This window comes from Uranotaenia lowii, chromosome 3 (assembly GCF_029784155.1).
Source record: "Uranotaenia lowii strain MFRU-FL chromosome 3, ASM2978415v1, whole genome shotgun sequence".
Taxonomy (NCBI): Eukaryota; Metazoa; Arthropoda; class Insecta; order Diptera; family Culicidae; genus Uranotaenia; species Uranotaenia lowii.
In genome coordinates this window covers 122323207-122348512 of record NC_073693.1, presented here as the reverse complement: position 1 = coordinate 122348512, position 25306 = coordinate 122323207, and the positions used below count along the sequence as shown (strand labels likewise).

General features: G+C 42.1%; 1 protein-coding gene across 3 annotated transcripts; it reads right to left on the bottom strand.

Moving 5' to 3' along the window:
- Positions 1–1197: 1197 nt before the first annotated feature.
- On the bottom strand, positions 1198–25039 carry LOC129757143 (N-alpha-acetyltransferase 60). Of its 3 annotated transcripts, none has more exons than XM_055754268.1 (5): positions 24514–25036; positions 17976–18267; positions 17242–17462; positions 17050–17160; positions 1198–2710 (listed from the first exon to the last, which is right to left on the bottom strand). In XM_055754268.1, exons 1-5 carry the CDS (start codon positions 24531–24533, stop codon positions 2572–2574), a joined length of 783 nt encoding a protein of 260 aa, XP_055610243.1. In that variant the 5' UTR covers positions 24534–25036; the 3' UTR covers positions 1198–2571. The 3 variants fall into 3 exon arrangements, with proteins under 3 accessions (XP_055610243.1, XP_055610244.1, XP_055610245.1); XM_055754269.1 differs by lacking the exon at positions 24514–25036 and adding an exon at positions 18424–18686; XM_055754270.1 differs by lacking the exon at positions 1198–2710 and adding an exon at positions 16744–16870 and having other exon boundaries at positions 24514–25039.
- Positions 25040–25306: the final 267 nt, after the last annotated feature.

Below are 25306 nucleotides of genomic sequence, written 5' to 3'. Positions count from 1 at the left end.
GACGATATTGTTTTGCTCGCCCAAACACAACTAGACATGCAGAGCAAACTCGTAGACCTCACCGAAAGCTCCAAGGCAGCAGGTCTCAAAATCAATGTCGGAAAGACCAAGTCGATGGAAATCAACACAGAAAATTGTTCCAATTTCGTGGTAGCTGGACAACAGGTTGAGACAGTGGAGTGCTTCCAGTATCTTGGTAGCCAGATTACGCCTGATGGTGGTACCAGGAAAGACATCGAAACCCGGATCAGAAAGGCCCGTTTTTCATTTGCGAGTCTCCGAAACATCTGGCGCTCACGCCCAATCTCTCTACGAACTAAGATCCGAATCTTCAACTCAAACTTGAAATCCGTATTGCTGTACGGGTGCGAATCTTAGTGCACATATGCGGTGACGACGCAAAAATGCAAGTTTTTGGGAATCGCTTGGCTGCGAAACATCATCCACGCTTGGGGGCCTGGCAATTGGCCCCCTTATTCTGCGCCGCGCGTGAGGTGACGATAGTCGAGTCGAGTCGGAGTCGTGTGAGTCTTGTCACCTTATTCCCGAAACCGATGTGACAGAGCATACGATTTTTCACTCACGGTGACTACTAGATTAGGATAATAACTTAAAAAGTTAATTCTAAAAGACGTTTCTCACCTAAAGCGACTACTGGAATCGGGTGACTCGACTATCGTCACCTCACACGCGGCGCAGAATAAGGGGGTGGATCTCAAACGTGGAACTTCATCGCCGGTGTCATCAAAAGGCGCTAGAAATCGAGATTCGGGAACGTAAGTGGAGACGGATTGGACACACGCTGCGAAGAGATGAAACGAGATTTGCAGAGAGGCGCTTGACTGGGATCCAGATGGGCATCGAAGAAGAGGCAGGCCCAGAAGCTCGTGGCGGCTTAGTCTAGCCGCTGAAATCCGAATTATCGACGAGAATCTTGACTGGGACCAGGTGAAGACGCTGGCTCCGGATCGTCAACAGTGGAGGTCTTTTACCACGGCCCTATGTACCGGAGGATCGGCGCGGGAACATTAAAAAAAAATTGTCGAGTGCGACTTCATCAAAACTGAGATACAGAAGACTTGCAGAAACGGCTTGGCCCTCTGGCCCCGAATAACTATACTCTAAATGAAGTATTTTAGTCGAAAGACCATGACTGTGATGTGATATCTTCTCAGGAACAAATAACAAATAATCACATGTATTCGTACCGATTTATATTTGGCATAACTTTGCTCTCTTTATTCCTAGGTCCTAAGTTCTTACCACACACTCAAATAAATATCTGTGTTTATCCTACTGTTCCTATAGCTCTTGTTCTTGAAATATTACGCCATTTGCGCTGATCCTTTCTTATGAAAGACTAACGCATTCATCATTGTTAACCTTTCTACGGTTAACGGAATCAAGTTTGACAAAACAGCTATCTTAACCGTTTCATGTTCCTTCTATATGTCTACTTAAATAAATAGGAATTTAGAATAACGAACAAAATAAAACAAATCAATACAATATTATCACGGTCGTTGATTTAGTAAAAACTTTGTGTCACTAAAAAAGGTGTGTATAAATCTGGGTCAAATCTAAAAGATCATAGTATTTTGGATCAATCCAATCATGGCGGGGTAATGCTCATTTGAAACAAATCTCATTCGAAGTTGTAGGGAAAATCGTTGAAGTTCATTTTCCTTGGAACCTATGCGCTAAGTTTCTAAATTCTAAAGATTTGCATAAAACAAGGTTAAAAAAAACTCTGAGTGTAGAAAATATTGTTGCTGGATAGATGCGTAGAAGTTCGTTTAGAAAATGTACAAAAGTGAAGCAGGATTGCAGAAAAATAGCGTAGCAAATGCATGTAAGTATCAGTGATATTTAAAATGGATTTGTGACTGGAATTGAATCTAAATTCGGAATACATAGATTTGATGTTCGAATTTTTCCCTAAATCATCGTTGAGAGCTTAAAAATATCTCACTGTGTCGTTTTTATTTCTGATTTAATATTCAAGGAATTCCTTTCCTTATTTCATTGCTAAAGTTTTGAAAATATAAGTAAAATATATGGTTTTGCTTATGGTATTGACATGATAGCTTCAGATATGGAATTAAAACAGCTGATTTTTTCAAACACTTAAAAATAATCATTTGGTTCGTGAGGATTTATATTACTTCGATTGTTCAACAACCAAATAAATTGCTATTGAAAATAAAACATCTGCACTATTGTACCAGCCGTTCTGGATGATTGTAAAACAATAATTTTTAATAAATATATCATGATCAACAGTTTCACCTATTCTCTATACTTTTGTTTAAAACCTGCTCTGATTCAGCTTAAATTATTGATTCTAGATTTCATCAACCATTGTTTCTTCTACAAACTCGCTTGTTTGTGCATCTGTTTTACTCAGCTTTGCTTCGACTAAATTACTAGGTATATGTATCGTAGCATAACCGTTTATCATATGCTGCTAGAGTCCGAGAACAGTTATCGGTTTTCGAAATTCGTCGATCGAGCCCAGGTAAGTGGGTTCGTATCATCCGGAAGTGCTGCTGCCTATTGTTTTTTGGTCGCTCAGTTGTCCTGGGTGAACGCAAACCTGGAAATGGTCCGATAGCAAACCCACCGGAAAGCCGTCCGGAGTCGTCCGCTGATCCAGGAGCAGAGACCGCCTGCGGTAACCACCACCGAGCACCAGTGCTTCAGATGGTCAGTACAGTTGGTTGGTTAAGGTCGATTTATTTTTCGTGAGAGTGCATACGAGGAATGTGGTATGCGATAAGGCTGGACATTTAGAAATAAAACCAAAAAACGAAACATGCGAGACGAATTCATACATGCAGGCGAAATGAACATGGGTGCTATAATTTATAGATAATTTTAGTACGGTAAAGGTTACATACGGAGTGAGGTATGAGATTAACTGATCAATTTTATTAATATTATTTTAATTAAAAATTTCGGCGTTGTTGAAGCAGAACTCTGAACGTCAATGATGATAAAAGCAGTTGCTGGAGCTGGAGTTTAACTTTGCCACAACAGCAAATATTGTTAAAAATAGAGGATGAGGAAGACAAGCAGGGCAAATTTGTGGTTGGCTATGCCTTCAAGTAGAACCTGCTATGATACTTGTTGTTGCAGCACTCTTGGTTGTTGAAAGGAGAGACTAACTTGTACTTATGTAGATAAAAACAGGAATAACCTAAAGCACTACTGGAAAGAGCTGAAGCGGCATTAACAGTGGCTGATAGACAAAACAGCGCTGATGAAAGAACAACGAGCCAGGAGCCATTGGAAGTTAAACGAGTCAGGAACCAGAGCAAGGTCGAAGAACAGAAAGCCTGATGGATGGCAACCGTGACGTTGGAGAGCGTCGAACCGGAGCCAAACAAGGTCGTCGGGCCGTAGCTAGGTCGGAGAAGAACCTCGAACGAGAGCTACGGGCCGTCATCAGGCCGCAGCCAAGAAGGGTCGCCAGACAAGCGCCATAGGAGGTACTAAAGCCAGAACAAGTAAAAGGTCGTTGGACTGGTTTTTTTACAAGATGGAAATTTGACTTCAAACCATTACAGCCGGGTGTTTCGTGCCGTGAGTGAGTTCGTCCCACTCAAACTAACTTAGGCTCCGTATGTTTTTCGGTTTCACCTTATTATACTACATCAAAGGGTAGGCTATGTTCTTGCACTTATACCTCGCACCCTTTCTCCCTTTTTCAAGTTTCCTCTTACACATCTTATGTAAAAACTATGAATGGAATACAGTTTACAACAAATTACTTTAAAATTTTGTTTTAATAAACATGCAGTCATTATAAACAGTAAGCGCGATAAGCGCCTTTGAGTATGCAAACAGTAATCAATATGCACAAAGTTTAGGTATAGTACAAGAATTTTTTAATATAAAATTTAGAGCTCGGGTTATTCGTGCAACCATTTTCATCCAAATCCATGTAAAAATGTGTTTTATCATCGCGATATATTGTTTAGCTATTAAATTGACGTCTGTGATAAGTTTAAAATCTAAATTGCCAAAAATGTCGATTGAATAGAACAATAAAATCCATGTAAGAACCGTGTTATGTGCCTAGATGATATGCAATACCAGAGCAGAAGGGTTTTGTCAATGTCGTTGTCGTTTAGTCTGAGGTTTATCCGAGGTGGTCTCTGCCCCGACTATCTCGGATAAGTGTGGTTCTACTGTACATTCCTTCGAATACCATCCGGGCGCAAAGCTCGATAATATATTTATGGATCTTGTGTCAACCTAATGGCTGGGATAACGCGGGAGCTCAGAAACCAGAGCTCGGTTTCTACTGTTTAACGTGTGTCCTGAATTTTTGGATAAATTATCTCAATGTACTCTTTTTGGTGTCGCGGGATATGGTAACCCTAGTCTAGATTAGGGTTATACCGCACCCTTAGATCGCGTTGCTTTTCATTAGTGGTGTCATATAAGGCCCAAGACCTTCCTTTAGCTTTTTAAGTTAGGTTGACTATCTCTTTCTCTCCGTTCATCCTCTCTTCTGATCCGTATCAGATCGCATATGATTTGCGAGACGAACTCCACAAGCAACACTACGGGCACGAGACATGGATATTGCTCGAGGAAGACTTGCGTACACTCGGAGTATTCGAGCGACGAGTATTAAGAACCATATTTGGCGGCGTGCAGGAGAGAACGGAGTGTGGAGGCGAAGGATAAAACCCGAGCTCTACGGCGAACCCAGTATCCAGAAGGTGGCTGGTTGGATACGCTGGGCAGGACATGTTGCGAGAATGCCGGATGACTGTGCTGCAAAACAGGTGTTCGCTAGGAATCCGGTAGGAATGAGACGAGCAGATGCGCAACGAGCGAGGTGGTTAGACAAAGTGGAGCGTGATCTGGCGAATGTGGGATGTTCGAGATTTGAGAACGGTTGCCATGGACCGAGTGAATTTTAGCAATTATGTTCTTCAGGTTATTTATATCGTATTTGATTTCTCTCCTTGTTCAGTGTTCCACCGTACCCGATAAAAAAAACACAAATCGTTGCCAGTGTATTGCTACCTCGTTTACTCACAAGATCTCTCGCAACACTGACAAAATTTTCGGGGCACTACCGCCCAATGGCAGTGCAACACCAGGTTAAAACCAGTGCAACACTGTCCGAATAAACAAACAGTTTGACAGCACCTAGTGGTGCACCAGTGCAACACTCGGCATAAACAAATAAGGTATTAGTGAGAGGGAATACTCTGAAAATAAACAAGAAATGATTTGCGAGTTTTCGAAAATTATAAATGGCCATGAAAGTTCGTTGCGACACATTTTATTCACAACATTCTCACCGTTCAAGGTCAGAGGTTTCCTACGCCTCGACATGAACCTTGGGCAGACAAAGATTGCATGTTCTGCCGATTACTCCGTATCTACGCATTCCGGGCAATGCCGATGAAAGTATTGCCTAAAACACCCCGGCCCGAATAAAACTACGTTAGGTAAGAGTTCTCTCCATACTTCTTATTTACCCAGTCTGAAGGCCACGGGATTAACATATGCGTCCATCTTGCGTGGATCGATGCGTCCGTTTACTAATGCCACTTGAGCATTGACGCTGCTCGTTGAGCTCTACGCACTCCTCTAACAGCTCTTGCTTCGTAACACTCTTAATTCTCTGCCAGAGTGATGTCGATAGGAATCATGCTCGCAATGACAAAAGCAGCACCTATTGAGATGGTCCTGTATGCACATCAAACTCGTATGTCTACTAGGGCACAGCTCCAGGCTGCTCCTCCGTATCGTAGTTTCCGTAGTTCAAGGCTCGCAAGGATACGTCTCTTGCTACTCTTTGGACCATGGCAGTTCGGTATAATCCACGCCGGTGAATCGATGACTTTCGACGCACTTTCCCAACAGTATTTGAAATGCGCACCAAAACTTAAGCTATTGTCGACCATTAGTCCGAGATATTTCAGCTACTATTTCGAAGATGTGGTGCGACTTTCAACAGTAATCTTCATGTGCGACACACCCCTTTGTTGGTCAAGAGTAGTACTTCGATTTTATGGTGGGCTATCTGAAGCTTGACTCTTTCAATTCAGATACAAACCTTCCTGCAACCATGGTCGGAGTAGACTGACCCATCGACGGGTCATCCGGTACCACTTTCTTAGTTTTCTTTTCCATTTTCTTAACATGTCCTTCTCGTCTTTGACTGTCTTCTTGCTCCTCCGAAATTCCCGCTTCATTATTGCTCAGTACTGTTCCACCGGGCGAGAATTGGCCTCATACCACTCCAGGATACTTTTAGAATAGTGACATGATGCCAAATCTGACCAAAATAGCGGAGCTTCGTCGTGTTGCTGCAAGAATGGCAAAAGGCGCTGCTCGAGGCTCTCAGGTTTGTAGATCTTTCCCTTTCTGTGCCCTTTGTCACGAAATGCTCACTCCTCAGTCCGCAATTGCAGATGGCCTGCCAAACGAGATATTTGGAGGCGAACTTCAACATTTTCCTCTTTCTAAATTTGTCATCCACATCCAACTTGCTCTTGCCGGTGAAAAAAATCGGCTTCTTCTCGTAGATCTTCCGTGAATGAGTTTTAGCCGTCGATTGTTGCCGCTCATCGCGGTTTGGAAAGTTCTGTACCTTGTATGTATGTATGTATGTAGCCCTTCTTTGCGACGTAGCTCTGCGACATACCAATCTCACGGCTTGAGACGTTGGGTTTTGCTTTTATCATCCGCTTTACCTTTCCCTACGTCTATTTGTTCTGCGGTCCCGGTTTTCTTCCAGCTCCTTTGCCGTGGTCCAACGTCAAAACGCTCCTGGAACCGCTTTAACACTCTAGAGACGGTTGAATGGTGAATGTTCAACATTTTTACCAACAACCGGTGCAACAGGTCAGGAAATTCCAGGTGTTTGGAAAGAATTTGTTCCCTCGACTCGCGTTAATTCACCCCCATTATCGTTGAATCGGAAAACATGTAAACCAGGGGTGAGCAACCTTTTGAAGCAACGGGCCACTTTTAATTTAAAATTCTTTCGGCGGGCCGCATTAAAATAAAATTTAAGTAGGTAATACTAGTTTGCATAGCTTTACGTATTTTTTTATAATGACAAATTTTTGGAAAAGGATAAATGAAACAAATTCATGTACTTGCATAAACATTTTTGTTTATTGCATTGTTTATCTTTCGATAATTTTAATGTTTTTTGAGTGATTTGAAATGTTAAGCGAGAATATTCTTCTTTTTACAAAAAGGAAACATCATTTGCGTCCCTTTTGTTTATTAAAACTGAAAAATTTGAAAAGTCTTTCTATAGTTCCTTAAAAGATTTATACGGTTTTCTGAGAAAAAAAACCTTTTTTTCGAATCGATGAATGGTATATTTCGTGATCACTTCCACTTAAAATTGTTATGGAGCTTAACCTTCCCATGCCGTTCGCAAAATATCCGTTTCGGGGAAATTTGAGTTGTAGTTTGATTTCGTTCTCCTGGCTGTAAATGTTAACCGATTTTGATGATATTATATTCATTGTGTAGGTAATTTGTTCTTATTACTCAAAATTTTAAAATAAAGTCGATATGTATTACCAAGTTATCAGAAATTGGTTCAGAAAGTAAAAAGTCCGAAAAATCAATTTTATTTTTAAAATGCTCATAACTTTTGACAGCTTTTCTGTATTTAAGTTTTTAATTGATGTTTGAAATCGTCAAGAATCCATCTATCCGACAGTGTATAGATATGTTGGGGTCTAATGAAAGTTTTGACCGCAATCTCAGATTTTCCGGTTGAAAAAAATCCAACTTAAAAAAAACGATATCCAATTTTTGCTTTGCTTAGCTGTATTTCATTTCCCAATGAACAAATTTTCAAAACTCAAATTTCAATTTTTTGACGTTAACTTAATCATTATTTTCATAGAACATACTTGGTCTGTCAAAATTCCAAGTTCTTCAGTATATTGGAATGATGATAAAGAGATTTTAAATGTGCGCTTCGGGTCATATTGACCCGAACGGCATGGGAAGGTTAACTATAACGATTTTTTTCTGTTCCCATTTTCGAATTTTTTACAATTTTTTTACATTTTTTTACAATTCATTTAAATTTGGACGTGAAGCACAAATTTTTTCCTATAAACGGTTTTTTATTAGAAGAAATCATTGCATTGAGATTTGAGCAAAGTTTCAAAATTAAAAAAAATCATAATTTTACAGATTTTTAACCAGATTTGTCAATGTTACAGTTTACATTTTTGATTCAGAAATTTTTTACAGATTTAATCACTTTTAAATTTTTTTTAAATACTTCATGGGAATCTTATGACTTTAGTAATGTGGATTGGTAATTTGGAAGATAAAACAATCTCCATTAAATCAATGTTTTGCATGATTTGCGTATGAAAAAAATAGCATCACTTTAAACACAAGGCAACGAAATCCACATTTTTTTTGAGGTGCCAGGAATCTCAGAACTGATTTTGACTTATTCGGGGGCGCTGAATCCAAATATTCAATAAGATTTTTCCTAGTCAGCTCTAGTTTTCGAGATAACTTTACAAGGTAAAAATTTGGTAATTCAATTTGTGTACTTTTTGTGACAAAACTGTAAAATACAAATACTTATTGACTCAATGTTCAACTTTCCCGAAGACCACGAGAAATTCTAAGAAAAAAGTTATCGAAATTTTTTTTTTTTTTTTTTTTTTTTTTATTATCATTTTTTCCAAACATTCGTTCCGCGTCGCTTGTAGAAGACAGTCGAGTTTGCGTTCAAGTGCTATCGTGTGCGAGAAGAAGTTTAGAAGCTGTTTGAAATCCGGGTATAGTTACCGTACGAGCAGTTTTGGAGTTACGAGCAATTGCAAATTAAGTGCGATAAGTTATTAAAGTTATCCGCGTGTGTTTTGCCAAGGTAAAAAGGATTCTTTATCCACCGCATCACCCTCGAAGCTGACCGCCATTATCATCACCATCATCGTCTTGTAGACAATAGGCATTGGTACCGTGCATGGTCATCAGACAACACAATAGACCTCGCTGTTGGTTCGAAAACAGATCGGTACAGTGTGTACCAAATAAGTATACCTTTACACTTTCTACCAATTTTTTTTTTTTTTTTAACTTTTTTCCCTTTTTTAAATTTTTTCCCCTTGTGTCTGTTATAAATTTTTCTCTGTTTATTATCGAGTTTATAAGGTTTCGTTCTCCGCGCTAGCCCGGTATGTCGGAAAGTAACCGACTATCGGATGACGACGGCGAGGATGATGAGCACCCTCCATATCGGGAAGAAATCCCTTCCGAGGAGTTTGAAGATACCCCCATCCAACCGATGTACCTATCGGACACAGAAGATTCCCCTCCCCCCGCCCCCAATGCAATCCAACAACCCTTTAGATTCGGCAATTCCCTCTCAACGTCTGAAAATCTTCCCCAAACATCAAACCAGGCTAATTCCTCCTTTGAAAACGATTCAATGTTGCCGAAATCTGCTCCTCGCCGTCGGGTTTACCAAAATGAATCGACGGGACCCTGGGTAGTCTATTTCCGGTCCAAATCAAAACCTCTAAACATAATTTCCATTTCCCGAGACCTCGACCGATCGTACTCTTCCGTAGTCAGCTATCAGCCGATGAGTCGGAACAAAATGCGCGTTGTTGTTGGTAGCTTGAAGGAAGCAAACGCCATTGCTTGTGACGAGAGGTTTACGATCGAGTACCGCGTTTACGTTCCCGCTCGTGACGTGGAAATTGACGGAGTGGTAACGGAAGAGGGTTTGACCGTCGATGACCTAATGGAATCAGGGGTTGGCCGATTCAAGGATCCTGCTCTTCCAACGGTCAAGGTGTTGGACGCGCGTCAACTAAAATCAGCATCAGGCGAGGGGGAAAAACGGACGTTTTCCCTGTCAAACTCTTTTCGGGTTACCTTTTCCGGCACTGCACTTCCACATTACGTTGCGATCGGGAAGGTTCGTCTACCTGTGAGACTTTATGTGCCTTCGGTTATGTTCTGCCAGAACTGCAAGCAGTTGGATCATACGGCCGCCTACTGCTGCAATCAGGCACGCTGCTCTAAGTGCGGGGAGAAGCATGCGGAAGCTTCGTGTACAACAAAAGCAACAAACAGGTGTTTGTATTGCACTGGTGAAGCATCTCATGCTCTCTCGGCGTGCCCTAAGTACATATCGCGCCGGGAAAAAATCAAGACTTCTCTGAAAAATCGAGTAAAAATGTCCTATAGAGACATGGTTTTGAAGTCTTTGCCAATCGTCTCAGAGAACCAGTTTGACCTTCTAAGCGAGAATGAGTCCGAAGGGGAGGATCCATGTGAAGGAACATCAACTGGGCCATTTTTAAAAAATAATGTTTCACAGGCTCCAAAAAGGAAACGCATTACTAAAACACAAACCGGATTAGCTGCCAGCAAAATTAAAATTAAAAGAAATCCTCAAAGTGGAAATAGTAATTCTGCCCCTCCTATTCAGAGTCCTCCGGGTTTTAATCCGTCCCCGAAGGACTTCCCTCCACTTTCTGGGAAGTCAAAACCCCAGGCTTCCCTTCGAAATTCAGGCCCATCAGTAGCTAACAGGAATGCAACAATTCCCAGAGAAACTGCACCTGACCCATCGTCAAATGGTTTTCCCAGCTTTTCGGCTGATGGTAAGATGAAATTCTCGGAAATTGTTGCGTTCATTCTGGACTTTTTCAGTGTACCAGCAGGATGGAGGACTATGATAAATATGTTTGTACCCCTTTTGAGAGAATTCTTGAAAAAGAAAGCTCTCACTATGACCCTCATCGCAGAAGCAATTTCTTTCGATGGATAATTCATCCAATGAGGGGAGAGAAATTGTTTCGGTATTGCAATGGAACTGCAGAAGTATTTTACCAAAATTAGACCCATTTAAAATATTGGTACACAATTTGAATTGTGATGTGTTTGCCTTATGCGAAACTTGGCTCTCTCCAAACGTAGAATTTCCCTTCCACAGCCACAACATAATTCGCCTGGATCGTGATGGTCAAAGAGGGGGTGGCGTTCTTTTGGGGATCAAGAAATGCCACTCTTTCTATCGTATTCCACTACAACCATCTCCAGGTATTGAAGTCGTCAGTTGCCAAGCTAGAATTAAAGGCCAAGACCTTTGCCTAGCCTCGGTATATATTCCGCCAAATTCAAGCGTGAGCCGGAACCAATTGGCGAATATTCTTTCACTTCTCCCAGAACCCCGGTTAGTTCTGGGAGATTTCAACTCCCATGGCGTGGGCTGGGGTAGCTCACGTGATGATGATCGTGCTAACATTATTTATGAGCTGTGCGACGACTTCAACATGACTGTCTTAAACAATGGGGAAGTGACTCGAATTAATGGATCCCAAACACAGCATAGTATTTTAGATATTTCTTTAGCTTCTTCCTCTCTGAGCTTGGATTGTACGTGGAAGGTAATCCAAGACCCTCAGGGAAGCGATCATTTGCCTATCCATATTTCTATCACCAGTGGTCGTAGTCCACCCGAAGAGATCAATATTCCTTATGACCTCACAAAGAATATTGATTGGAAAAAGTATGCATCGGGTGTAAGCGACGCCATCGACTTAATGGAAGAACTGTCTCCGGAGGCAGAGTACAGTTTTATTTCTGGAACAATTGTGGACTGTGCAATCGGAGCACAGGTCAGACGGAATGAAAGTTCGACGATACAGAAACGGCCTCCCACTCCGTGGTGGGATGGAGATTGCTCACGCGCGCGAGGTGAAAAATGCAAGGCTTTGTTGAGTTTCGCAGAACCGGATTGCCAGAGAAGTTCCAACGTTACTTGGCCTTGGAACGCAAGTTCAAGAACTTGATCAGGGGAAAGAAACGGGGGTACTGGCGGCGATTCGTGGATGGGTTATCTCGAGAAACGTCATTGAACACGCTTTGGAGAACGGCACGAAACATGCGAAATCACACTCCTTCGAACGAAACTGAAGAAAGTTCAAGTCGATGGCTGATACAGTTCGCGAAAAAGGTCTGCCCGGACGCAGCACCAGCTCAGAAACTCTATCGGGATACAGAGAATAGTTCCGAAACGGAGGATCAATTCTCGATGGTCGAACTTTCACTTGCGCTCTGGTCTTGCAACAATTCAGCTCCCGGACTGGACAGAATCAAATTCAACTTGTTGAAGAATCTGCCAGATACCGCTAAGAAACGCTTGTTGAATTTATTCAATAAGTGTTTGGAGCTGAACTTTGTTCCGCATGACTGGAGACAAGTGAAAGTCATCGCCATCCAAAAACCGGGAAAACCAGTTTCTGATTACAACTCGTATAGGCCGATTGCAATGCTCTCGTGTCTCCGGAAATTGCTCGAAAAAATGATTCTCTTTCGGCTGGATAAATGGGTTGAATCAAACAATCTGTTGTCAAGTACACAATTTGGATTCCGTAGAGGCAAGGGTACGAACGACTGTCTAGCATTACTTTCATCAGAAATTCAATTGGCGTTTGCCCAAAAAGAGCAGATGGGGGCAGTATTTCTGGACATCAAAGGGGCATTCGATTCGGTGTCCATAGAAGTGCTATCTAGTAATCTTAACTCTTGCGGACTTTCACCAATTTTGAACAATTTTCTATATAACCTGTTGTCTGAAAAAATCATGCATTTTAGCCATGGAGAAACCAAAGTTGAACGAATTAGTTACATGGGTCTACCCCAAGGCTCATGTTTAAGCCCCCTGCTATACAACTTTTATGTCCGAGAAATCGATGCTTGTATGGCACAAAATTGCACGCTAAGACAGCTTGCGGATGACTGTGTTGTTCATTTCACAGGTAAAACAGAGACTCAAATAAAACCTCCGCTACAAGAAACTCTAAATAATTTATCACATTGGGCCAGGAATCTAGGCATCGAGTTTTCGCCTAGTAAAACCGAGTTAGTAGTTTTTTCAAGGAAGCATTCCCCTCCTCAAATAGAGCTCCTTATGATGGGTAGAACTCTAACTCAATCTCTTAGTTTTAAATATTTGGGTGTCTGGTTCGACTCTAAATGCCTCTGGGGAAAACATATTAGATACTTGACTCAAAAATGCCAAAAGAGAATCAATTTTCTTCGAACGATTACTGGAACCTGGTGGGGTGCTCATCCACAGGACCTCATCAGGTTATACCAAACAACGATACTGTCGGTCATAGAATACGGAAGCTTTTGCTTTGGGTCCGCCGCGGAAACCCATTTGATTAAACTAGAACGAATACAGTATCGTTGTTTGCGTATTGCCATGGGTTGTATGCAGTCGACACATACGATGTGTCTCGAAGTACTGGCGGGAATAATGCCGTTGAAAAATCGGTTCTTCGATTTATCGCTACGTTTCCTAATTCGAAGTGAAACTATGAATCCTTTGGTGATAGAAAATTTGGAAAGGCTTATGAATATTAATCCGCAGGTAACATATGTAAATAATTATAAAACTTTTATTCAATTAGAAATAAATCCTTCTTTATTAAATTCGGACACGAGTCACTTTTACCCGAGTAGCAGTTCCTTGATAAGATTCGATCTGTCCATGACCGCTGACATCCGTGGAATACCAGATCACGTCCGACCCAACATTATTCCTTCAATCTTTGCTTCAAAAGTACGTGAAATTGATCCTATAAAAATGTTCTTTACTGATGGTTCTAGAATCGACAATGCGACTGGCTTCGCAGTGTATAATGAGGGCTTTGAAGCTTCGTTCAAGCTTCGAGAGCCATGCTCCGTTTACACTGCTGAACTAGCCGCTATTTACTGCACCTTGAAACACATTCGCACACTGCCCGCAGACCACTATTTCATCTATTCGGATAGTCTCAGCTCCGTTGAGGCAATTCGATCGATGAAACTTATGAAGCGCTCTTCCCATTTTTTGCTGGAAATTTCAGGGATATTGGGCGCTCTGATAGAAAATTCGTATAGGATTACCTTAGCTTGGATCCCGTCTCATTGTCTTATACAAGGCAATGAGAAGGCGGACTCATTGGCTAAGGTGGGCGCGTTACAAGGTGAAATCTTTGAGAGGATAATAACTAACAATGAATATTTTTCAATACCTCGCACTTTAGCGATTAACGCTTGGCAGTCTAGCTGGGACAATGGCACAAAGGGACGTTTTCCATACGATTATCCCTAAGGTTCCGACGAAGGCATGGTTTAAGCATTTTAACTTGAGTCGAGACTTCATTCGCGTGATTTCTCGGCTCATGTCAAATCACTGCTGGCTTGACGCGCACTTGTTTCGTATTAATCTCGCTGCAACCAATGTTTGCGTTTGTGGGGATGGCTACCACGACATCGATCATGTTGTATGGACGTGTGAAAGGTATGGTCAAACGAGGGCTTGGCTACTGGATACCCTTAGGGCCCGAGGTAGATTACCTGGGGTTCCAATTCGAGACATTCTGGCAAACTTAGATTTTGGATATTTGTTCCCAATTTACAAATATCTCAAGCTGTCTGACTTGGTCGTTTAGTCCGCTTACCCACGTAAACTCTCCCCTTGTGTGTTCTTCATTTAATGTCTGTTTTGTTTATTTATTAGTACTACCTCTCATCCAACGGGTTCGACACATTCCTGAAGAAGGCTGGCCAGAAGGTTGGAAACCGATACCATGCAAACCGTAGCTACCGAAACCACAGCTAAAGGAGGCCACCACCGGACCCTAATGGAAAACTGATACTGAAGAATAACCCCTATAAACCCCTTCCTTTTTCCTTGTTTAAAGTTTTTTTTTCTAACTGTTGAGTCGCCGCGACTATTACGGCCCCCTTCCTTACTAACCAGTGAATCGAATACCCTCGGCACATTTAAACTTTGTAAAAGTAAAAGGCCTTTAATAAACTAGTTATAAATAAAAAAAAAAAAAAAAATTTTCCAAACCTGCAAAAACCGGGAGTTTGTACAGAATTTTAAATAAAAATTAAACCTTATTGAATTTTGATATTTTTAAAACCGTAAGTTAAATCATTTCGTAGTCTTCAACAACAGTGCTTGATAAATTAAAATTTTCTATATTAAATATTCAACAACTTTCTTTGCTGATTCCAGAAGAAGTTGTAATCTTATTTTTGGAATTTCTATAAATTGTAGAATTAAATTTTTTGAAAGCGTGTTATCTCTATTACTACAATATCTTGATTGAATGAAGGTAAATTGTTTTGAAATCAGCTTTTGGTTTTTATGCAGCTTTATTGGTTTATCAGTAATGGAAGATCGATTTTATCCAAAATTGATAAATTTAAAAATTTTTACATGCCATATCATCGAAACTAGAAGTGACGTGCATTACAAGTTATTGTTATATAATTTTTGTCTTGATTAAGAAGGGATTGCTATTATAGGATCTTTAACAATCTATCGTAGAAAAAAATTGTGAAATAAATTTAATTTGTGCTAAGCGGGCCGCACAAACATGTCTCGAGGGCCGCATGCGGCCCGCGGGCCGCGGGTTGCTCATCCCTGATGTAAACAATACACATGAATGAGAAAGTGTGCAAAATTTGGTTGACTTTTACCCAATAGTTAAAAAGTTGTGCCCTGTTGAATGTGTCGCAAAAATTTCTGTGGGGGCTTGACCCAGTGGAGATCTAAGGGAACAGGATTGTTCCATTGGCGGGGAATACCCGCGGTAGGCTCTCGACGCCGGACGAGTCATTTCAGTCGACATACGATGACGTCTTCGTCGGAAAGAAGAAAACTACTATCGACTCACAAACGACAGTGACAAACCTCGAGTCCTTGTGATGAGAAGTCGAATCTTGAGTCGCTAGAGGAGAGTCAGGCCTCGAGTCACCAGAAGTAGCGGTATGTATGTCAAATCCTGGGTCATTAAAAGGTCTGATCTCAAGTTGTTAGAGGGAAGACCAGGGTTCGAGTCGTCAAGAGGAGGTATGCGTGTTAACCTTGAATCAGCGAGGAGGGGTCGGATCTCGAGAAATAAGAGGAAAGATCAGGCCTCGAGTCGTAAGGAGGAAAGATATTAAGTGATTTCGTTAACTAGTGTGCCGTGGAGCGTGTATGATCTCCCACCATTAATGGATAGTTTAACGGCAGCTCGACTGGTGGACTTTAGGGAGCAGTGGTATACGAGAAATGTCTCATGAGCCGTCCCATGTTGATAACACTCAAATGGTATCCTATTGAACTGAGGTCTCCCAAAGCCCTAGTTCGTTTCGTTGCGTTTTACCGCAAAACCTTCTGATTCTCTGAATAAGATTTCAGCTGGCCAAGTGCTCAGGAAAGAGCAACGTCCTTCATCTAAGGATGAATGAAGAGAATAATTAAAAACCTGAGCGTGGAAACGCATCGAGATGAAAAGCCATTGAAACGTAGAAACGTCTCGGACCAAGAGACAAACTTCGGGGGATTCAAATTTCAGACATTCCAAGGCAAGTGCCTTCCTGTGAAACTACTATCACAAGGAGCAACTGTGGCAATCGTTTTCACGGTCGCTGTTTAAGAACCCACAAAAAAAACCGGAGTCAGATTCTCAACCCGTCCTCTCTTGTTTGTGGGAGGTCAGGGTGCAGAGATAAGAGTACAGGGGTTGATGTTTAAAACTTAGATGGTTCGTGGATAGGTTAAAATTTTAATCTATTATTAATACCTACATTTATTTGGGTACGAACGTATAAACTTAATGATTGAAAAAAATAGTAGTATAGTAACAAAATCTAAAGGGTTATCAAATCATGCAATATAAGTAATAAATAACAATTACCTTTTTTATTTGACGCTCATTAATTTTGTCATGCAACGTGCAGGTCTCCTTATAAAAGCTTCCCTTCGAGGAGGAATTGTTACAAAATATAAAATCACAATGGCAAGCAATAACAATACGTAACAACATAAAACAATGTTTGAGTGCGACATGATGGATACAAAACACAGGTGTTAAGGAACGATCGCAGGTGATTGCTGAGAAAACAACACAACGAAATAAAACCATACATATAAAGCTATGACTGGAACATGCACTTTTTAGTGACTTAAAAATCATGCGAAATATTGCGCAATCGTTTTTTTGAAAAGGATATTATAACGTCCAGGGCGGATGGCCTCCATTGATGTAGGACACATAGGTAAAGCCATCTTTACATTTCCCCCGAATTGAGTAGTAGTAAGGCAGGAACGAGTGGAGAATGAAGCTGCCCGGGAGAAGGAAAAAAACAGTTGTAATATGTACCTGATTGGGATGTTTGCCAATTGTGTTTTGTGACTATACGCACCCTCTTCGCTCGTAGAACAGTATCGCGGTCTGGTTGGTGGTGAGAACGTGCAGGAAGACCGCTTTCACTTTGTGCCGTTCGGCGGTGGTCAGGTGGTTGACTAAGGAATCGAGCAGCAGGGATCCGATCCCATTCTGCCGATACTTTCGGTGCACTCCCAGCGAAAGGATGTAACCGACATCGGCATCCCGTCCCATCGAATCGGACAGCATTCCTCGATCCTAAAACAATGAAAATAAAGCATGGGTGTGGATAAACTCTTGAGGATTTTGGTTAATAAAGAAAGCTTCGTGTTACAATAAATGAATTATTCAATTTTCCGAAAGTTTCATTCGTGAATTAGGTGATTTCATAGATTCAAAAAACGTTAAAGATTTTTAAATTTCAATGCAATTTGCATACACATATTCGAAACATAAGATAGAAACTGAGGCTATCGCTAGTTGTGGATTCTACTACGTATTCTACTAGTATTTAAACTGACGAGCAACCTATTTTTGCACACCTGCCACTTTTGTAAACTAAAACCAATCCCTCTTGAATATAAATTGAGTATAAAAACGCCGATTCATCAATGGAAAAAACTTCAAATAAACCGATTGGTTACACGCTAAGCTTTTGTCCTAACGCAGAATAGACTTCGCGTATATTTTACACCCAAGAAGGCGTATTGACTCAGACTACCCAACGTATGTATACCTAGCAATTAGATCTCACGTCAACTTTCCACCTACCTCTTTATTCAGCTTCGAGAACGGCTTAATCTCGGCGACAATCAATCCGATAATGGTTAAATTATAAACTGCCGCTAGCGCAAAGAACCGCGTGCTGGACGTAATATCCTCGTACCAGGACAGGGGGTAGTCGATGGGGAACCAATCCTGACACAGGGTTCGCACCTCCTCGAGATCATCCGGGCAGAGAAACCGCAACTGGACATCGTTCACCGAACATAGTGGGACCGATTTGGCCCTCAGCTGATCTTCCAGTTTGGACGTTGCATGATGATTGTTGCTGTTGTAGTACCTAATAGGAAAGAAGAAAAACCCGGTTAACGAAATTGAGTCAATTGAATCCACTTGCGAGCCAATATGGGAGGGGTTTGACCTATCGGGGCCAACAGAAGTCGCGCACATTTACGGTTCGGTAACACTTAAATAAACAAACATTCCAGGGACTTACAGTCTCATTCCAGTAGATTACCCAACTAAAATGGATCGTGGAAACAACAAATGATGAAGTTCAAAACAACCGCACACTTCACGTCGCGTCGAATTCCGGGGTATGGGTAATGTGTGATTAATGCATATTTATCACTAGACTAAACGCTTTGCGTCGGTAATCTCGACCGGCATTGGCAAGCAGTAGAGAAGCTTCTACTCTAATAGGTATGCACCCGTCCGTCCGTCTGTCCGTTTAAAGCACCAAAAGCCAACTGTGAGTAAAGCTGTGTGCGACGAGGGCTAATGGGCCTAGCTAGCGTGATAAGCAGACAGAGAACAGTGTGACAAAGTGGATAAAAATTGGCATGTTGTCAAGAAATGTACAGATTTTATATTTTTCACTACCTACATAAAAATTTGAAAAAAACTATTCTTTGTGGAAATTATTATTCAGTGAGACTATACAAAAGTTTGAAATTTGACATGAAATTTATAAGTCAAACTCAACAGAGCCGATCAATTATTTTGTTATTTTAGATAAATGCTGCAGCCGTGGCGTAGAGGATAGCGTTCAAGTCTTCTATGCTAACGGTCATGAGATCGAACCTCGGTCAGGACGACCCACAGACGGTATAGGTACTATATTCTGTGGGTTGGTGGTTTAAGCATTTGTAAGGTGCTAGCCATCGTATCTTCGAAAAAGAACACTTAGAGTTAAGTAAACGGAATCTCTTCGAGAACACATCAAGTTTTATTGAGATTCTATAGGCTCTTATGTTCGTTTAAAAACAATCTGCATAATTCGGTATAGAATTTACCGTTGACCCTATGGAGACTATACAATTGGAACTAGCTAGGAAAGAGTATATTAAAAAAATACAGACCTGAGTAACGTGCCATCTTAACCTTAAGAGTACATTTTGTGATGGTTAATGTTTCCAAAAGTTACAGACATTTAAACTTCAAAATTTGCTGAATGAAAGGCATTCGAGAAAGAATTTGTCTTGAGGGTAATTATCCAAATTGGACCTAGTAACTGCTTAAAAGAAGTAAACAACTTTTTGGAGTTCATATGGCCATTTATGCCACTTTTATAATCAACGTGCTTTTCAATAAACCGTAAGCGAACTGTCTGGTACAGATGATGAACACACTCCGATGAAATAATCTTCGAATTGAAGTGTAGCTCGGCAACTACAAGTGAAATCTTCAAGGTCAGGACCTCAGTAGTGAGATCTTTGACAAGAAGGCAAAGTAACGATTAAGGAAGTGACCGAATAGTTATTAAACCTTTTTGGATCATATCTGTGATAGTAGAACCGACTGAAGGCCGACTCTCCCAAAACTAGGACGTACATCCCAGGTTGGTGAGGCTTCTGATTGTATGGTATTCAACAACGCACACGCGGAAGTGGAGGCTGGCGAGAGGATTCAAACGCATGAGCAGAGAAGTGGTGTACCTCGGTTTACACACCCGAGAGGACAAATCCTTCTTTAGGATAGAATCCATCAAACACCACATGTGTTCCTCCGGGTTTGACGAGCGACTGACGGGCGGAGGAACAATGCGACGCCCTTGAAGATTTCGGCTTCTTGCTGCGCTAAAGCAGGGCAGTTGGTCAGTAGACCATAAATATGCTTCCATATACTCGTCGTGGGATAGCAGAAAAATGGTTCATTCAAGAAGGAATCGTGAGCAGAATGGGTTGGACGGTGCTCGTGTGGATGCGATGGTATTCCATGATCAGCAAATTGCCCAACTGGCAGAGATACCTGCAGAGCTAATCGAAGAAGCAAATAAGAAAAACACTGATTTGGTGACATGAGAGGTGTACCTGTTCTCAAGGCTATATGGAGTTTTTGAGTTTCGTCAACGAGCTGTTCCCACAGCACATAGCCGAGGATCCCATATGACTGGGACACACGTGAAGAGGAGCATATTTCGCTGGAGGAACTACGGGACATTGCTAGAATGGGGGTAGGCTTAATAGCGGCACGTTATCCAAACATACGGGAAAATTGTGCCTACAAAGTCCCTACAAGTCCCTCCAGTTGAAAAAAGCTCCGGTTCCGGATGGCATCCCTAACGTAGCAGTGAAGGCCGCGCTCATGGACCATGTTCCGGTCATCACTGCAACAATTTGTGGATGAGAGGGTCTTCCTAGACGTGTGGAAGCGACAGCGATTGGTGCTCCTGCTAGAACCGGGTAAGCCACCAGGTGACCCATCAGCTTATCGCCGGGTATGTCTCCTGGATACTGCTGGAGAGTGCTAGAGAAGGTGGTCAAGAGCAGGATACAGCTCTACACCGAAGGTGCGGACGGTCTATCCGATAAACAGTTTGATTTTCGGGAAGGCCGCAGTACGGTGGATGCCATTCGACGGGTCATCGAAGGGGCAGACGAAGCCAGACTAAAGAAGAGTAGAGGAGACCGGTTTTGCGCAGTGGTTACCCTTGACGTGAAGAACGCCTTCAATAGCAATAGTTGGGCTGCGATTGCGTCGTCGCTCATTCGTTTGAGGATTCCGACATATATCTGTAAGATGGTTGAATATTACTTCCGTAATCGCCAACTACAGTATATGACCAGTGAGGGACTGGAAACAGTGAGTATCTCGGCAGGGGTTCCACAAGGATCGATACTTGGCCCGGTATTGTGGAACATCGTTTACGACGAACTGCTGAGGTTGCGTCTCCCTAAGGGAGTGAGACTTGTGGGATGCGTCGACGACGTGGTTCTCCTGGCATCGGGCCCATAAACCGGTGAGGTCCAGCTACTCACCACAGTAGCGATTAAGAAGGTTGGATGCGCTCCAAGATCTTGCGAGTTATCAGCGCATACCGAACGGTGTCCTCGGTAGCTGTTGATGTTGTGGCGGGGGTTATGCCCATCTCGGTTTTGCTAGGCTAGAGGAAGATATCTTCTGCTACGAGACCAGGCACATGCCCGATGTACGGAAACATGCCAGAGAGACCTCGATGTCCAACTGGCAGCACCAGTGGGACAGTTCGGAACGTGGTCGGTGGACCCATCGCTTGATCTCTAACGTCGGATCCTGGATGGACCGGGGACATGAAGAGGTTGATTTCTGCATGACACAGTTCTTGACTGGTCACGGATGCTTCATGCAGTACCACCATCGATTTGGACACGTTTCCTCGAAATTCTGACCAACAAGCGGTGACACATTTGAGACACTAGAGCACATAGTGTTCAACTGTCCGAGGTTCCAAGGGGCATGCACTAACGTGATTCGCGCCTGCGGACCAGACATGACAGCCGACAACATCGTGCGGAGGATGTATGAGGATGCCAATACTTGGCGCGTGGTCAGCGATGGGTTCACTCGGATCATGACTGCCCTGCAGAGGAGTTGGAACCAGCACCAATCTGCGACCGGTGTAGAGTGACTCCTTCGTCGGGGAGCATCTGAGTAGTGTGCGTCCGATTCTGGCAGTAAAGCATACAAAGATAAGACTCTACCTTCTGCGTATGCTGAGCTGTCTGGTACGTCGCGCGTCTGTGTGTAGGATACCTCCAACGATACCGCCGCGGAGTATCTGAGTCGAACGCACCCTCTGCGACGGAGGCTGCGTAGGGGGAATAGTATTCACATCGCGGAGTACTCTCGGGTAGAGTGGTCTCACGTCGCCGTCAGATGAGCCAATCGAGCCGGGAAGGATGACATCACCGTCGGGATTTATCTTAGTCGTAAGCGTAAAATACCCTTCTTCGCAGTCGAACTCGTATGGGGAAGAGCATTTGAAGATTGATTTCACGTTGTCGGCGAGTGAGTCACTTGAGTCGGTGTAGGATGACGTCTTCGCCGGGAATCATACGAGTAGTTTCGTAGAGCCCCGGACGTGTACTGTGACAGGCGCGTGTCCAGGATGAGCCGCTTTCGACCGGAACACGGACGGGCAAAGAGAAGAGGGCCTCGAGCCAAACCAAGCGAAGCCAAGATCTCGAGTCGTTCGAGGAGAGGTCATTGGTCTCTAGCAGTGGTCCCGATCAGAGGCGGAGCGCACGATAGTCGTGGAAACCAAGCGAGCCTCGAGTTACGAGTAAGCGCCGGACCTCGAGTCGCCAGAGGAGAGGTCCTTAGTCTTGAATCGTAATTAGAGGCAGGGTATATATGCTGCAGTAGTACGAATAAATGAATATTGCCGTGTGAGTATGGTCTCCTATCACGGGTATAGACTTCGTTGCAGGTCCGGATGGGAATTATGGCCAGAGGCCCCAGGTGGACTTTATGGTTTAGGGGTACATAATATCATGAGTCACCAATCACACCAATAGACACAGAGTAGCAAAAACGGAGGACGCGGTGGCTCGCCGTGCCTTGGAATGCAATCCGTAAAAAAGATTTATCACCTGGGGGATCAACTAATAAAAAAAAACTAAAAGAAACATGTAGAAGCTGCATAACAGCGGATAATGTGATGCAGAGGGTGTGCCTGTAGGAAGCTGACAATTGGCTCGCGATCAGCGATGTTCGTCAGGATTATGATAGCCTTACAAAGGAGTTGATGGTCCTCGTCAGGCCAACAGCCCGCAGGAAAGTTGAGTAGTTTTCAATTCAGCTTGATTATGGGACTTTCAAATAGCATATCATGTCAAGGGGTCTTTTTAAAAGCTGAGTAGACTTGACTTGGCCCTACTCAATACGGCTTAGATGATGAGTTCAGCAATTTCATTACGTGGTAGGTAGTAATGAGGACGAAATTTTTTTTTTTTAAGTTTATGGAAATTATTCATCCCGATTTCGGTATTTATAAAAATATTGTCGCTGAACCGTAGATTAAATAACATAACAATACATCGCGCGGCAACAAAACACATCTTTACATGGATTTTGTATGAAAATGGTTGTTTGGATAGCGCGGCAGTTCGGATAATAGGAGCTCCTCGGATTAGCGGAGTTCTACTGTTTGTATATTTATAAACTATCCTTGTGGCATTCGTGTCTGATGATTGAAAACGGAAACTCTTCTTTCAATAATCACCATGCAAATCATGGAAATAGTTTGAATATTTTGATTCCGTTAAATAACCACGATGGCGATAACTGTACCACATATGGTTGAACTATACCTACAAGATTTCTTATCAATAATTGGAATATTTTTATACATCGAAATCAGCACGTAATCAAAACCAACAGGATTGCGGTTTATAATAGCATTTTTGGTTGTGGAAATTGTCTTTGCATTTCTCTTATCTTCATTGCGTATCTATGCTTTTTGCTCAGATACACTGTAAATATTTACATTTTCAGACGAGCTGGTCAGAAACTATTTCATACATCATTTTCCACAATAATGTGTGTAATCAAGTGACTTACTGCTGAGCAAGAAATACATGATAATATTTAAAATATTATACTTAACTGAAATGCTTTTTGCCATGTTTTTTTACCTTCGATAAAAACCAAACGGAATCGATGTGCACATATCATTCCGCTTCGCCATATAGGTACCGCAACAATTGGCTTCAACTGGTTGTCACATTTGAATCAATTGCCGACGTTAATTAAGCGACGACGACGCCTGGTCGTGTGTAGCACAAAACGTACTCATAAGGTACGGGCAGAATACTATCAATGAGAACGAGATAATAAATACTCGCGCAAACATCATGTCACGGCAATAGACGATGGCTGTCGGTTGAGATGGCGCTTAATTTTAAGTTTTTTTTTATTTGACCATTCAATCTGTTTAAATCTTTTTAAAAAATTACGGAGTTAGGTTAAACTATAAGAAACATAAAGTTAAAAAAAATCAAAATGTTTGCCTAGCGTAATTTATACAACCATCTAACATTCTAACTACCTATTGCAATTTGATACAGGTAATAGTTGTTCCAGGGTAATATAATAACTATTTGCTATCTATGTATTTAGATAGTCACGCTTATCTAAATGGAATGTTGAAGTTGTTGCGAGAATTGATAGCAAATTTTTAAGCAGATTAGGAAGCAACCGATATAACTAGGACACTGCGCTAAGCAAGTACCTTGCAAGTTAGTCAATAATTGCTGATTTATTATTGCCATCTTTTTTGGCCCACTACCCATTTTCTAACGAATCATTGATCTGCCTTGCTTACCAACTGAATGACTGGGCCATTGATGGTGCTGATGGTATTCCTACAGCTGCTACGGCCGCCCAATTGGCTGCTACCCTCAGATCCGCCAGGGTGGCGGAAGGCGAGCCAGCTCAATACTCAGGTCGTTCGAAGACAGGTAGAATGACGACGATGGCTTGCTGGCTGGCCTTGTTATGTCTGTCTTGCACGGTTGTTGCAAGCTATACCCTCTAGCTAACTCGCTATTCTTCTCTTCCTGGTGCACTTATTCAACAACAACGTATAAATGCAACTTCTAATTCACTTTCTTTGTTGATGATGTGTTGATACTTCCATATTACATTTCTCAGTGGGGAAGCACACTGTAACACCTTCATGATGTTTAACGGGGCAACAAATCACTCGCGATATTTGGTAGTCGTATACGCAATTTGAAAATGCATTTTCAACATTAAACGCAGCTAAATAAACCCTTCCGAACGCGAAAATTTCATTCTAAAAAAAACTACGGAATTTGACCCATCATTTTGACGTGACCTTTGTTTTGTGTTTGTTTATTTTAGTACAAGAGAAAACCAATAATGGTGTTGCCAGGAAGACCCGACTCGATGCCTGGTCCGCGATTTTAATTTTGAATTCGGAAGAAATAAGCTGTCACTTTTCTGGACAAGTAAATACTTATCTGATGTAAACTTCAAAGAATGTCTTATTCTAAACAACATTGACTAAAGTACAAATCCTCACTAATGTCCTGGATGAAAGTAAGACGTGATTGCCAACGCAACCCATTTCGACCATTTAAACATCTTGCCCT